General features: G+C 37.2%; 1 protein-coding gene across 1 annotated transcript in view; it reads left to right on the top strand.

Annotated features, from left to right (window-relative positions):
* The window catches only part of LOC309489580 (putative flavin-containing monoamine oxidase A), a 55,980-nt gene that overhangs the window by 2,300 nt on the left and 39,539 nt on the right, over positions 1-14,141 (top strand). The window contains exons 3-7 of the mRNA XM_082158417.1: positions 2,444-2,624; positions 5,168-5,282; positions 5,385-5,542; positions 7,533-7,622; positions 10,953-11,037. Coding sequence (XP_082014543.1) covers positions 2,444-2,624; positions 5,168-5,282; positions 5,385-5,542; positions 7,533-7,622; positions 10,953-11,037 — 629 coding nt within the window. The remainder of the gene's footprint in view (positions 1-2,443; positions 2,625-5,167; positions 5,283-5,384; positions 5,543-7,532; positions 7,623-10,952; positions 11,038-14,141) is intronic.

The raw sequence follows: 14,141 nt of genomic DNA, 5'->3' as shown, positions 1-14,141 counted from the left end.
CGCGCGTACCCTTCGGCGTAAGGCCAATTTATACTTCTGCGTCGGGTTCGCGTAGAAGGTACGGCGTAGCATACGCATTGACGTGTACCATACGTCGTACCCTTCGCCGTACCCTGACGCGCACCTCCTCAAAAATGTAACTACGCGTCGCGGCGACGCGGACCGCAAGATCTGTGATTGGTCGGCTGGATAGCATCGCGTTTCCTCCTACGCATTTCCGGAATGATCTTCTGCACTCTGCACCGCCCGCCCGCCATTTTTAAATTCCGAAGATCAGTGAAGAGCCATGGAAACAGACCAAGTGACCGAGAGATTGCTTGAAGAAGTGCGGAAATACAGCCATCTGTATGACTCCTTCAGTCGCCATTGCTCGTAGAAACCTAAACTCAAAACAGCCGCGAGGAATGTAAACACAGTGGAACTGGAACATTAAAACCCACCCGCGCCAACTAGCGTTTCGGCGGTGTAACTGCAGAGCAACACAGACATTCGCAGAAGTATAAATGCTCACGACGGCGTCGCCTACGTGCGTAGCGTACGACGTACACTACGGCGTACACTCGACGCAGAAGTATAAATTGGCCTGTACCCTGACGTGCACCTCTCCAAAAATGTAACAACGCGTCAACTCTACGCGGACGCAAGCGCTGTGATTGGTCTGCTGGGACCGCTCCCTCGGATTTCACATGCTCCCTCTGCAAGTGTAATTGCGCGTCAACGCGGACAACGACGCAGAAGTATAAATGAAAACCAACGCGTTGCCTACAGCGTAGAGGCTCCGGCGTAGGTCCGACGCAGAAGTATAAATCAGCCTTTAGCCTACAGGAGAGCATGATTGCTATATTCACACCCTTATTAAAATGGCTGTAATCTGTTACCACAATAGTAGGCTACTTGATCTGTTTAAAATGATTTCATTGGTATATGTCTGCTAAGGTGTTAAATTAAAATTCAACATTAAAATTCGTCTAAACCCGTTATTCGTTTTTTCTATTTTTGATCTGAGCGCACAATCAGAAAATCGGAAAACGAGTCGTTATTCGTTTTTTTCATTTTAGTTCAGGAAATAAATAATGGATTAATAAAAAAATAAAAAAACGATTGAACGAATGATGCAATATATTATTAATGATGTATATTTTTATGACAAAACCGCACGGATTACCCTCAGAAGGCCTTCGTTTATCCCCCTGGAGCCGGATGGATTACTTTTGTGAAGGATGCATGCACATTTTTGGGACTTGAAGGAGGTGGACCCCATAACTTGACTCTAAAAGATCTAAGACATTTTCACTGAAAAGATCACTGAAAGATCTAAGACATTTTCTAAAATAACTGAAAATGTGTTCGTCTGAAAAATGATTGACATATGCATCTCGAACAGCTTGAGGGGGAGTAAATCATGGGTTTAATATCATTTTTGGAAGAACTATCCCTTTAAGGCATATTTATTAGACTTTAAAAAAAGTCAAAATTATGGCACAAACGTCATAATCTTTTAATCTCACAATAATGACTTAGCATGTCATAATTTCAAATTTATCTTACAATTTTGACTTTTTATGTCATCATTTTGACTTTTGCACCAAATAACAAGACAGCACAAAATAAATCACTACAAATCCGCTCATGCATGGTCTCCTCGCTTTGGTTTTGGTTTCCTCCTGGTGTTTCCGATTTCCCCCACAATCCAAAGATATCCAGGTTTAAGGAATCGGAGACACTAAATTGCGAGTGGGAATGACATTTTTCTGGCTAAAATCAATCGAATTATATTGATGTATTATTTATTTATATATTGTAATAATAAAATGTATAAATTTAAAACACGTAATGCCTTGCCCAACCTGACATTCATTAAAAATACCCTTGTCCTGAGACTACCTTTATTTTAAGTTTACTCTTGCTGGAATGTATGTCTAGTGTGGTTGTATTGTGTTGTTTTCTTGTTACCCAGCATATACAGCATGATCATATTGTGAAAAACTGAATTTATTTTTAATTTAACAGGGTTGAAACAACACACACATTTTTGTAATTGGATCTTTGATTCAATACCTCATAGTTACTGGCTGAAATATAGCCCTTGTGAAAACTAGCCCCGGTCTCCCTATAGTTTGTTTTCGAGGTGTGATAATTGGAACACCACAAAAGCTTGTTTAAGCCTACAAGCAGTAAAAGTGTGTTTTCTCAAGCAAGGCATTTATTGCGGCAATCCACTACCCAAACTATTAGAAAATACCCAGAGCTACTCTCAGAATCCACAGAGATCAATAAACAGCTGTTGCCTGGGGCTGTGAAAGCCTTCGCTTTAGACGAGGGCAAGCAAGGACTTTCATCAAGTTACACAAAAGCTGATTTGAAGCAGGTTTCCGCCTTTAGACATCTGAATGTGTGCAGAAACACGGTTACTCGCAATTTACTTGATTTTCATTTCTTGTAGCTCGCAGACCCATGTCATGGAGCTTATTCGAGAGCTTGGTGTGGAGGTCTTTCCACAATACACAGAGGGCAAGAAGGTGCATCACATGGGCGGTCCGCATGCCAAAATCTCAACGTATTCTTCTAGCATCCCATCATACTCCCCGCTGGTCCTGCTGGATTTCTCCCAGATTCTGTGGCGGGTAGGAGAAACGGCACAATCTCATCTGACAAAGTGCATCTAAAATAGAATATATTTTTTTTATTGAGTAGTAGAATGTGACTAATAGCCATCATTTCATATCTTAATGGATTTTGGTTCCATACGGAGTTTAAGATGCATGTTTTCCTTAGCCTATACGTTCAGCCATGAACATACGCAGTAGTCTTTTAGATTTCTCAGACATATATGGATGTATGAAAGCTTTTTAGCTGCTATTCCTAAGAGTACCGAGTGGATTAATGTTTTTTTTTCTCCTATCTCTTGATGTCATTTTTGACATCATGCTAGTTTTAAGCTCAACCATGAAGATATAAATGTGTTGTTGGTGTTAAGGCTGCACGATATTAGGGAAAAAACTGTTATTGTGATATTTTTTTGATTTTCTGCAATATATTGTGAGGAAAAAGTACAGGAAGTTTCACCAGATGACTTGAATAGCTCTTTTTTGGAAAACAGGTTTCTTTCCTGGGACAAAAATGGCCCAGGACTGACAATAAATCCAAAATAAATGCAAAGAAACAGTTTGTAGTATTAACTCATCTCATCCTATTTATTTGTGAAATAAACAATAACCACTGTCAGGACAGATGCTTAGAACTATTTTATATTTAAAAGTCTGTAAATGTATATGTAAAAAGTCACTGAGTGACTGATTTGAAAAGTTAGTAATACAATGAACAACAAAGTAACACATTAGAAAAAGTGGCAGGTCTATTATTTAGCATTTACACTCCAAGACTTAAAGCACAGATCATTTGACATACAGTATCTGTTTTGTTCCGTCCATTGCTACGGTTGTCAATCCAGAAACTTTGCAATTAGCAGTAAAATATATAGCCTATAATATACAGAAAGTTAGCAAAGATCGCTGCCATTATATTCACTGAAGCTGTCAATTACAACACGAGGCACACAAAGCTGCACTCTTGCGAAAACCCATTATAATCAGTGAAGCTGTCTACGCTGTGCAATGAATATCTTATTCACAGTGGCCCTCATTTATCATTCTTGCGTAGAAACGGGCGTATATGTTGGCGTAAGATTATGCTTACACTCCTCTCACCGCCTGATTTATGAAGCTGTGCGTACCTTTGAAATCCAGGTGTACGCAATACCTGCCTTTGATAAATGCCGCGGCAGAAAACGATCGTCATTAGAATAACACGCCCCTATATATTCAAGTCTCCGCTTCCCCCACGCCCTCATTTTGCGCCATGGACACACGGAAGACGGCAAAGAAGAGAAACTTGGATGAGCAAATGACCTATCACAATGCATTATTTTACAGCACGTGTTTTGAAACAATCATTATTTAATTTCGTATCACCTCACATGTATTGGGGTGTACAATAGTGATGATGATGTGATGTGGAGTACCATTCATTCACACGAATAATTGCATGACAATTTGTAATATTCTTCTTCTTATTATAATGATTTTTATTATTAATGACGCTTATTGTTATTTAGAAGAAGAATGTCGTTATTATTATTATTTGTATTATTATACACAAAAATAAACACTGAAGTTTATAATTACTATATTGTTGTTTTTTTACAGTGGGTCATAATATATCATATCTTTTAGTTTGTCAGTGCGTTTTGTGGTGTTAGGAATTGTTTTTCTGCGCATTTCCGCACTAACTCAAAACGTGCGTACATGTACACCACCTCCTGAGCTGGCGTAGGATTTGAGCGTGCCGTACGCCAACGTCCATATTGATAAATCTCAAAGTCACCGTGGTTTTGGGTGTACGCTGGAAATTTGGTGTACGCACTTTTGATAAATGAGGGCCATTGTGTTTATACTTTGTTGGTTAATGAAAGGATTTGCAAGCGTGCAGAACTCGCGCTGAACAAAAACTCAGCCATTTTGAGAGGTGTTGAGCGGATTCTGACTAACTTAAACACATCTGATTGGTCATTGCTTTCACGCACTCAACAGATATATGTCTGTGATTGGCTACAAAGCTTATCACTGCAAAAACATAATGTATATAAGAAACCTTTGATGCTCTTCACAGAGCACAAACACTCACGCCAGCGTTTTAAAGCAGCATCAGCGGGTACCAGTACTGCAGAACAGCAGGTATCATCTCATTAAATGATCAAATAAATCTTTGGTGGGATATTTTCATCAATATTTTCAATGCAGGAAAACCCCTGGAAAGAATGAATAGTTGTAGAATATTTGGGGTGATTTTGTTTGGGAGTGTATAGACTTTTTTTTTTAAAGGCAGAAAAATTACTTTTCTTTTTTAGGTCTGAACAATTTGCGAAAACTTAAAAAATATGGCCGGTCATCCTTGGGTTTACTTTTAAAAGAATAAACTCAAACAAGTGAACAATTTAAAAAAATCTTTGCGCTCAAGATTTCATAGGTCACATTCACACTGTAAAATAATTTTGCCAATCGCACTAAGCCATATCACGATATTGATTTTTTTCCCCAATAAATTGTGCAGCACTCACTAGTGTACTAAAAGCATGCTTTTTCAAGTGGATTATGTGTATATCTCCTAGATCGACTCTCTCACTAAGACCATATCAGTTGAAGATCCGATGAGTTCTCCTAATGCCGAGCTCTATGACAGCATGACGCTTTACACCTTCATGGAAAAACATATCTGGACCACACGTGAGCATTGTGGATTTCTTGCATGTTCAGTTCATTGCATTGTACAAAACAGCCCATTGACATTTGTCGATACTTATCTATCTGTCCCTGTGCGTCCTACAGAGATAAAAGAGGAGATAGCCTTGTGTAGCCGTATCGTGTTCGGCCTGGAAGCCTCTCAGGTGTCCTTCCTCTACTTTCTGATGTACTCCGCTGCAGCAGGGGGCACTCTACGCCTCCTGGAGACCACACCTGGATCGGGTCAGGAGTTCAGAGTCAAGGTGAGGGAGAGAGATAAGGTGGATGAACGACACAGAAACGTGACAGAGATAATTCTCACTATCTGCAATTGTTATTTAACAACGGAAGCGCAGTTTCAGATCTTAAAGAGGCCAGTCATTGCTTGAAAGCACAGCTTTTGTAATACAACTGGTTTGAAAGGAATAATTCATTAAAAAAAGAAAACGTTTGTACTTATTTGCACTTACGTACACTTATTTCCATAGAACACAAAAGTAGACAGTTCTTGCATTATAACAACATAGTGATCAAGGCCTTTCAAGCTCCAAAAAGTACTATTGTGTAACTTAAACAAAACTATAATTTTGTCTTGCACTAAAAAAACAAAAAACAAATCTGAACATGGGTTTGGAATGACATGAGGTCGAGAAAACATTGAAAGGAAAATATAAATATATATGTATAGGGGTGTAATGGTACACGAACATGACAGTTCGGTATGTACAGTACCTACCTCGGTATTGAAGTCACGGTTTCGTCCACCTGTTGTCCATTAATTATATCATTAGTTCCCTTTGTTTGTCACATTTATATACCTTGTGCTCTCACCCATTCTCTGTTCGTCCTCGTTGGAGGTAGTGTTTGGTTGTGTTTATTCTTTGTTGTTCTCCAAGTTTACTATTAAATATTACTCCAGTTAAATCTCCTTCATCATGTGCTTCGTTAACTCAACCATTCCGTAACAACTACATGGGGAGCCCTTAATTACACAATACTATCATATTAAAGGTTACAATTACAAAAAAAAAAACAGAACCCACATTATTACATTCATTTGCTATTTATTTTTTAGATATAATAAGCAACACTCAAATAAAAAAAACATGTACTGTAAATTACACATAAGGCAGGTTTTGCATTAACTTATAAATCTAATTATAAAGTAAATTTTGAAATATAATCATTTACACAGTGGCTGTCATAACTTGTTTTCATGACAAATTTATTTAAACATACATTAAATAATGAAGACATTACTAACAGGTTAAGTAAAATATAATGAATAGGCTAATAATGTGCATATACGAAATGCTTCTCTCTAGAGTTCAGTTCATCTAGCGAAGTAACCTGCTGTTGACACTAAATGCCTGAGGTAAATGTAATGTTACGTGAAATTATTCTCAAGCGGTTTTATTAATATCTTTCTGCAGTTGAAACACTCGATTGTCTCTCCTTCTTCTTCTGCGCTTTTTACTGGTAGAAAACAGCATTGCATTGCTGCAGGCGCCCCCTTCTGGATTGGAGTGTTGATCCCCTGTGACTGATTGTATTCTTCGTGTGACTGCATGCACCGAACCGTGACGTCCGTACCGTACGTTACACTCCTAATATATGTATATATTTCTATGTATATATATATATATATATATACATACATACAGTATATGTATATTTATATATATATATATATATATATATATATATATCCTAATCCTTTTAATATGAAAATAATGATAAAGAAAGAAAGAAATATCAAGTTTAAACATAAACACCTTGAGAAAAACTCCTAAGTGGCTGAATAGTGTGAGCTAGGTTGGAACTCAGTGATATCATCAGATATCAGCTGTTGATTTAGGTGAAAGGGTGAACATTTTTGAAACGCTTTTATCTCCTGGTCCTCTTTTACCTACGTTCTGCCAGCACTGACTGCCTTGTTTATCTCTCTTCTTGATTAGGTGTGTCTTTAACCTCCTAACCATTGAGCACTGCATACGATTACTATGCGTACTGTATTCCCCATTGCGTTTTTTCAGCACAGTCAATGCAATCTCATAGTCTCATAAAACAAAACAGATGTATCATCATGGCATGATACTCTTTTGCACAACAGACATTTTGAACATAATTTGTGGCAGAGGAGAAGCCCAGTGGAGCAACACAGACGTCTGAAACAAGGTGTTGTGTTTATTTGTGAGCATTGAGAGCAGAATCTGGGGATGACCCTAGTGTGATACCCATCTCTCTCCACAGGGAGGCACTCAGCAGCTGTCGGAGAAGCTAGTGGAGCAGATCGGAGCAGAGCGGGTTCGGCTGGGTGCCGGAGTAACCACCATATGTCAGGTAACAACTCCATCAGCGCAGGCTTGACACAGAGATAATGAGCATTTCTCCACCAGCAGTGCGAGTGATAAGTTCCTTTCTTTTAAACGAGATACTATTCAGATACCAAGGCAATGGGTCCCGCTGTGTGCTTTTTTCTCTCTCTCTCTCTCTCTCTCTCTCTCTCTCTCTCTCTCTCTCTCTCTCTCTCTTTTGTTTTGTTTTGCACTGTCTCTTCCTTTCCATTTCTGTATAATGCACAGTTGTACGCTGAAGTGCTTGTCATGACAAAAAATATTTAGATAACCTAAATCAAATCCACTCCATTAGATCGTTCTCATTTGAGAATTGGTGACACAAAATCTTTTGAAAGCCTCACGTCAGGGAATTAGCCTATAATGTCGCTCTCACACATAGAGAGGTAAAATCCATTAGCCATCTTAATGGTGTTATATCGACATGGCTGAGTAGAAAGTTTTACTCGCCCCTCACTGTTTATCAAAATGAACTCGTTGACTTCTATCAATATCAATTAAGTGAAGTGGTGGTCACCGTATAGCACATGTGATAATAAGTCTGCACTATTCGATAGAGGCGAAAGCCCCTGCCGCACATTTTTTGAGTATCTGAATATAGTTGGTTACTTGTACAATCAAAACGATCTTCTATAATCAGTGTCAAATATAATATTCAAAGGTGTTGCAGTTGTTGTTTTGTTTTTTTTGCGATACCATGTATCCTATTTCACTGAAATAGGTCCTCTGAGAAATCACACATCTGGGGCTCTGTAAACAGAAAAGGGCTCGCATTTGTTTAGCTAATCAGAAAATTAGTTAAAAAAAATTAGCATGATGGCGGAAATTATCTAAACAGTTAACATAACAGAGCATGTAAGCAATAAAATATTGTACTAAAAATAATATCATGTAATTTTTTACTTTACGTTTTAGAAGTTCTTTTACGTTTTAGAAGTCTTGTGTTATACGTATGAAGATACAACCTGAATAAATGTGATGTTGGTTCCTACATATATTTTTCTATGCTATGAACACACTACCGAAACTAGTTTGGGGTCTGTAAGATTTTTTTTAAATGATTTTAAAAGAAGTGTCTTATGCTCATCAAGGCTGCATTTATTTGACCAAAATTACATTTTAATGTAATTTTTTTTTTTATTTTTTTTTTTTATTTTTTAAAAAAAAAAATTTTATGTATACTTTGATGTGTACAAATGGATGTGTGTGTACACATATATGTGTGCGTGTGCATATGTATATATATGTATATGTGAGTATGTGCGGTATGTGAGAGTATGTATGTATATGCATGCAGCGGTTGTGTAGATGCATATCTATTTAGATGCTTATGTTAAGTATACCCTTCCTGTTGATATGTGGGGGTGGGGGTGGGGGGGGAATTCTCTGTAATTCTCTGTAATTCTTAAATTTCTTTGTTTTGTAATTTACTTCTGTGAAAACCCTCTGTTAAAAGAATTGTCTGCTGAAATACTTGAGAATTAAAAAAAAGATTTGATGAAAAAAAAAAATTACATTTTAATAAAGTTTACGTAAAATGTATTATGAAATATTATTACAGTTAAAAAAAAAAATCTATTTCTATTTAAAAAATTGTTTTAAAAGCTGAATTTTCAGCATCATTACTCTGCCTTTTCAGCATCATACATCCGATATAATGATTTGCTGCTCAAGAATTGAATGAATGAATAGAAAGTTTAAAAGAACAGCATTCATTTAATAAATATAAATATTTTATAACATTTTACATGTCTGTTTCGGTCAATTTAATTCACCCTTGAAAAAAAAAAAAAAAAAGTATAAATAAAATTAATTTCTTTAAAAACTAAAAATCGAACTAAACCTAAACGTTATTATTACATTATATAAAAAGATAAATCAGTAGCTTATTGTCAGTTGCATGCATTACAGTTTGAACAGCCGTCTATTGAATTTCCAGAGCCCAGGAAAAATGCTGCGTATGTGGGTCCCAGCAGTGTAAATACCTGTTAAATGTGCCCCCCTTGTCCCATAGCCAAGGATAACGTTTATCAATGTCCTTTACAATGATATGCCCTGGTGTTTTGCCTTCTATTTGAGTGTGGTAGCTGGTCTCTGTTACTGTATCTATAAAAGGTACTGCTGCACTCATATTTCTGTCTGTAGCACCTCTGGGGGTCGTATATACTGTAACAGCCTGTATTTATTTATATCTCAGTTTGGCCAGCGGTGAGATTTGTTTCTCTAGATCTCTAGAGCTTTATGACAGATGGCCATATTAATAATATAAAAATTTAATTAAATTAATAAAGAATAATGGCACTTTTGTCTTCTTTAGAGCTGTTTACAGTATATCTAAATTTAACTTGTTTCATGATTGATGAACTTTACAAAATTATTGAACTGAGCTGACTTGAGTTTAATAATGACGCTATTGTCTTTTAAGCCTCGTTCAGACTGTAAGTCCAAAACTGATTTTTGTGCATATCCGAGTGGAATCCGATCATATTTAGCAAGTGTGAACTATTTCGAGATGCATTCTTATGTGGTTTGCAATCTTATTCAAATTGCATTTCTGGAAATCCTTTTCAGTCTGACCGTTCTAATCGGATTTTGTGCCGTTTGTCGCTTTCTTTTGCCACGCGAAACGTAAACATGTCAGACGTTGTTATAGGAAACATGATGAAAGTCTCTGCAGAAACAAGTGTTGTTGCAAAGTGCCGGTCGTGCAGAAAATTACAATATAATGGAGACATGTTTTGAGAATGAAGGAGAACGAAAGCACATCATGTTGTAAATAAGACACAACATCTGTTTTGCAAATCCCCTCCATTTTGCTGTTGTTGTTTTTGGCGTGTGCCTACCAACGCAACGTCATTGCCATAGAAACCAATGCAGATATTCTGGAAAACGAAAGAGCGGCATGGGACACACAAATCAGATCTAAACGGTTGCGATGCACAGTGTGGACAGCCAATAATGTAGATCAGATTCCAATCGGATACACAAATAATACGATTTGAATTTGTCTCATATTTGATGAAGTTTGCATCATTGAAAAACAATCTGTCTTGTATAAAATGCTGCAGAAATATAGGTGACATGCCTCCCTGTTGTCCAAGAGCCAGATATGTGTGTGTGTACAATAATTCTCCAATACATAATAACATGACTTTCTTGATAGGGATCAATAGTGTTCATTAACAATACCGTTATTGTGTATTGGCTACAGTTTCAGCAGCCACATTGTGTCAGTGTCCTTGCCATTTCAGTCTAACCTCACAATACCAGACTGTTTCAGTCTTTGAATCAATTCTAATATGTTTTTCTCTTACAGGATTCAGAGAACATAAAAGTCACGACTTCTGCAGGCACAGTCACTTGTAAAGCCGTCATTGTTGCTTGTCCTTCTAACTTGTCAGGTTAGTGCACGTACAGTATACACACACATCTATGTGAAACACAAAGTTCACACAAAACAGTCTGTCGCATTGACCCCAAAACAGCCGTCAATCACATGCCCCCTGTAGTCTACTTCCTCCTGGACTGCCGCCATCCTGACTGCAAGTTTGGCTGCCACATTTTGTTTAACAGATAGTGCAGCACAGTCTGGCGAGGACACTTTTAATGTGACGGATCTAAGGACAGCTCTGAATTACGCAGAGTGCCTGAACTGCTATCGTCCTGCTGGCTCGAAATCAGAATTCACGCATGGCAAGCTGACAGGTGACGGGAACTCTTAAAAACTGGAGACACTGTTAAGTTTAGACAGCCGTCCAAAATGCATTCAGCAAATAAATAATGAAGGCAGTGTGGCTTGAAGTCAACCCTCTGGCATCTTCTCCTGTTACAAACTGAAAACTTTTAATATTTGTACTGGGAAGCATCACACAAGCTGTATTCTTGAGTACACACACACACACACACACACACACACACACACACACACACACACACACACACACACACACACACACACACACACACACACACACACACACACACACACACACACACAAACATATAGGCCTAATATATATATATATATACACTGTCAATAGGTTAAAAAAATGAACTAATTAATCACAGATTTTTCTGTAAAGTATTTAATTTTTTTAAATATTTTATATTGTATATAATATAATTTCACATTTAATCTCCAAATTAATGTAGAAACAACATAAAAACAGTGGCTTATTATTATTATTATTATTATTATTTTACATTTGTTTAATGGCATCTTTTTATGAAAGAAGGCCAGTATCACAGATACCAATTATGCTACTGATGTCTCTTTTCCTCAAATTTAGCCATTATAGGCTTTCAGCATTACAGTATAATTGAAAGCTATAAATTGTAACATTTATTAGGTTTTAAAAAAATATCACAACTTTTAATGTAAGTGAACTTAAAGCAATCTTCGCATAAAACCATTAAAATAAATGTCACATTTACATATGCTCTTCAATAAACCAGGGTTAAAATTTTCCTATTGACCCAGTCAGACTGGTTCAGATTTTTACTTGCCCAGTCAAAATGCCCCAAAAAGTTATTGTTTTTGTTGTTTTTGACCCATGTAACCTTGTAAACAGTGCTTTAAGATGTTTAGGTCTAATAGGTTGGATATATCAAACACTTCACAGTCTTCACTGCATAAATTATAAATTAAATATAGATTAATCCTGATTAAAGCTACGAATGTTATTCAGTCATGAGCAGTGAGGAATTTGTTCTTTGATTACCCTTAAAGGGATAGTTCACTTTGAAATTAAATTTTGGTATGTTTTAGCTTACCTCAAGGGCATCCAAGATGTAGGTGTCTTTGTTTCCGCAGTAGTTTCAATTTTGATATTTTTAGGTCAAACCGTTCTTGTCTGTCAGTCATATAATGCAGGTCTATGGTCACCACCTCAAAGAGCATGCACAGAGAAGTCCAAATTAAACAATTCTCCATCGTAAGTACACATTGATGGCCTAAGACACGAAACGAGCGGTTTGTGTGAGAAAACGAACAGTATTTATATCATTTTTACCTCTTGTACACAACTACGTCCAAGTGATCTGAGGGCGCGCGCGCTTCTTGGTGTGTGACGTGTGCGCGCGTTCTGGCTTAGTCTGCGCAAACAATGAGTGACGTACACGCACGAGAGATCACTTCTGGCACTCTCCGTTTTTAAAAACTATATAAATACTGTTCGTTTTCTCACACAAACCGCTCGTTTGGTGTCTTAGGCCATCAATGTGTACTTACGATGGGGAATTGTTTAATTTGGACTTCTCTGTGCATGCTCTTTGAGGTGGTGACCATAGACCTGCATTATATGACTGACAGACAAGAACGGTTTGACCTAAAAATATCAAAATTGAAACTACTGCGGAAACAAAGACACCTACATCTTGGATGCCCTTGAGGTAAGCTACAACATACCAAAAATTAATTTCAAAGTGAACTATCCCTTTAATGACAGACAGCAGCAGGTTATTAGGTTGCTGTCGCTTTAAGACCTGCCGCACATCACGTGGATCTGACACACATCCTGTTTTCTCACAACTCTTTACGTTCATTTTAGACTTCATTTAACTAATTTAAGACTGTGCTTGCGAGGAAACGCAACAAAAAATGGCATTTTGGTATATTTTTTGTGTTTTTGTTCATTCAAGTAGCAGCTGCGCACGAGTCGTGTGTGTGTCACATAGACAGGAGATTCACAGACGCGGCAGTACCGCGCTGCGTTCTCTTTTTGCGCTTGAATGGTTTAAAAGCATTCATAAGAGCATGGTCATATAATGTAACGCTATCTAAAGGATGGCGATAAAAACGGAGGCTGCATTAATTGCATTAAATATTTTTAACATGTTAAACTGAAAAAAATGTATTGCATGCGTTAACGCATTCATTTTGACAGCCCTAGTGTGTGTGTGTGTGTGTGTGTGTGTGTGTGTGTGTGTGTGTGTGTGTGTGTGTGTGTGTGTGTGTGTGTGTGTGTGTGTGTGTGTGTGTGTGTGTGTGTGTGTGTGTGTGTGTGTGTACATATTCTGATGATACGATGCAATTCTACTTGGTGAAACTAGTGACATAAATTAGCTTTAAAGTAATAATTCACTCAAAATTGCAGTTTGAATGCAGTATTTTCTTTCTTACATGAAGCACAACGTATATCTTAATTAAGCAGAATGTCCTTAGACAGCTTTTCTCTACAATTAAAATTGATAGTGAATTAATGCCAAGCTGAAAAAACCCCACCAATCTCATAAAAGCTCCAAAAATTAAGGAGGATACTGTTAGGGAATAAAAGTTTTTTTTTGTTTTTTTTTTGTTATTATATAACTTCAGAAGACTTGGAATGTAGCAGAAGTCACATGGTTACTTATTTGAGGTTAGCATTTGTAATCACCATCCATTCTAATTGAATAGAAAAGCTGCTTAAGGACTTCTGTGTTTCATGAAAGAAAGAAATTAATACTGGGAAGGACATGATAACAAAACTGTAATTTTTGGGTGAGCTGTTTCATAAAAGGCTTGTTT

Source organism: Leuciscus leuciscus, assembly GCF_965113295.1.
Source record: "Leuciscus leuciscus genome assembly, chromosome: 24".
Taxonomy (NCBI): domain Eukaryota; kingdom Metazoa; phylum Chordata; class Actinopteri; order Cypriniformes; family Leuciscidae; genus Leuciscus; species Leuciscus leuciscus.
Note: the sequence above shows the minus strand (reverse complement) of the source record. Positions and strands in the feature narration are given on the sequence as shown.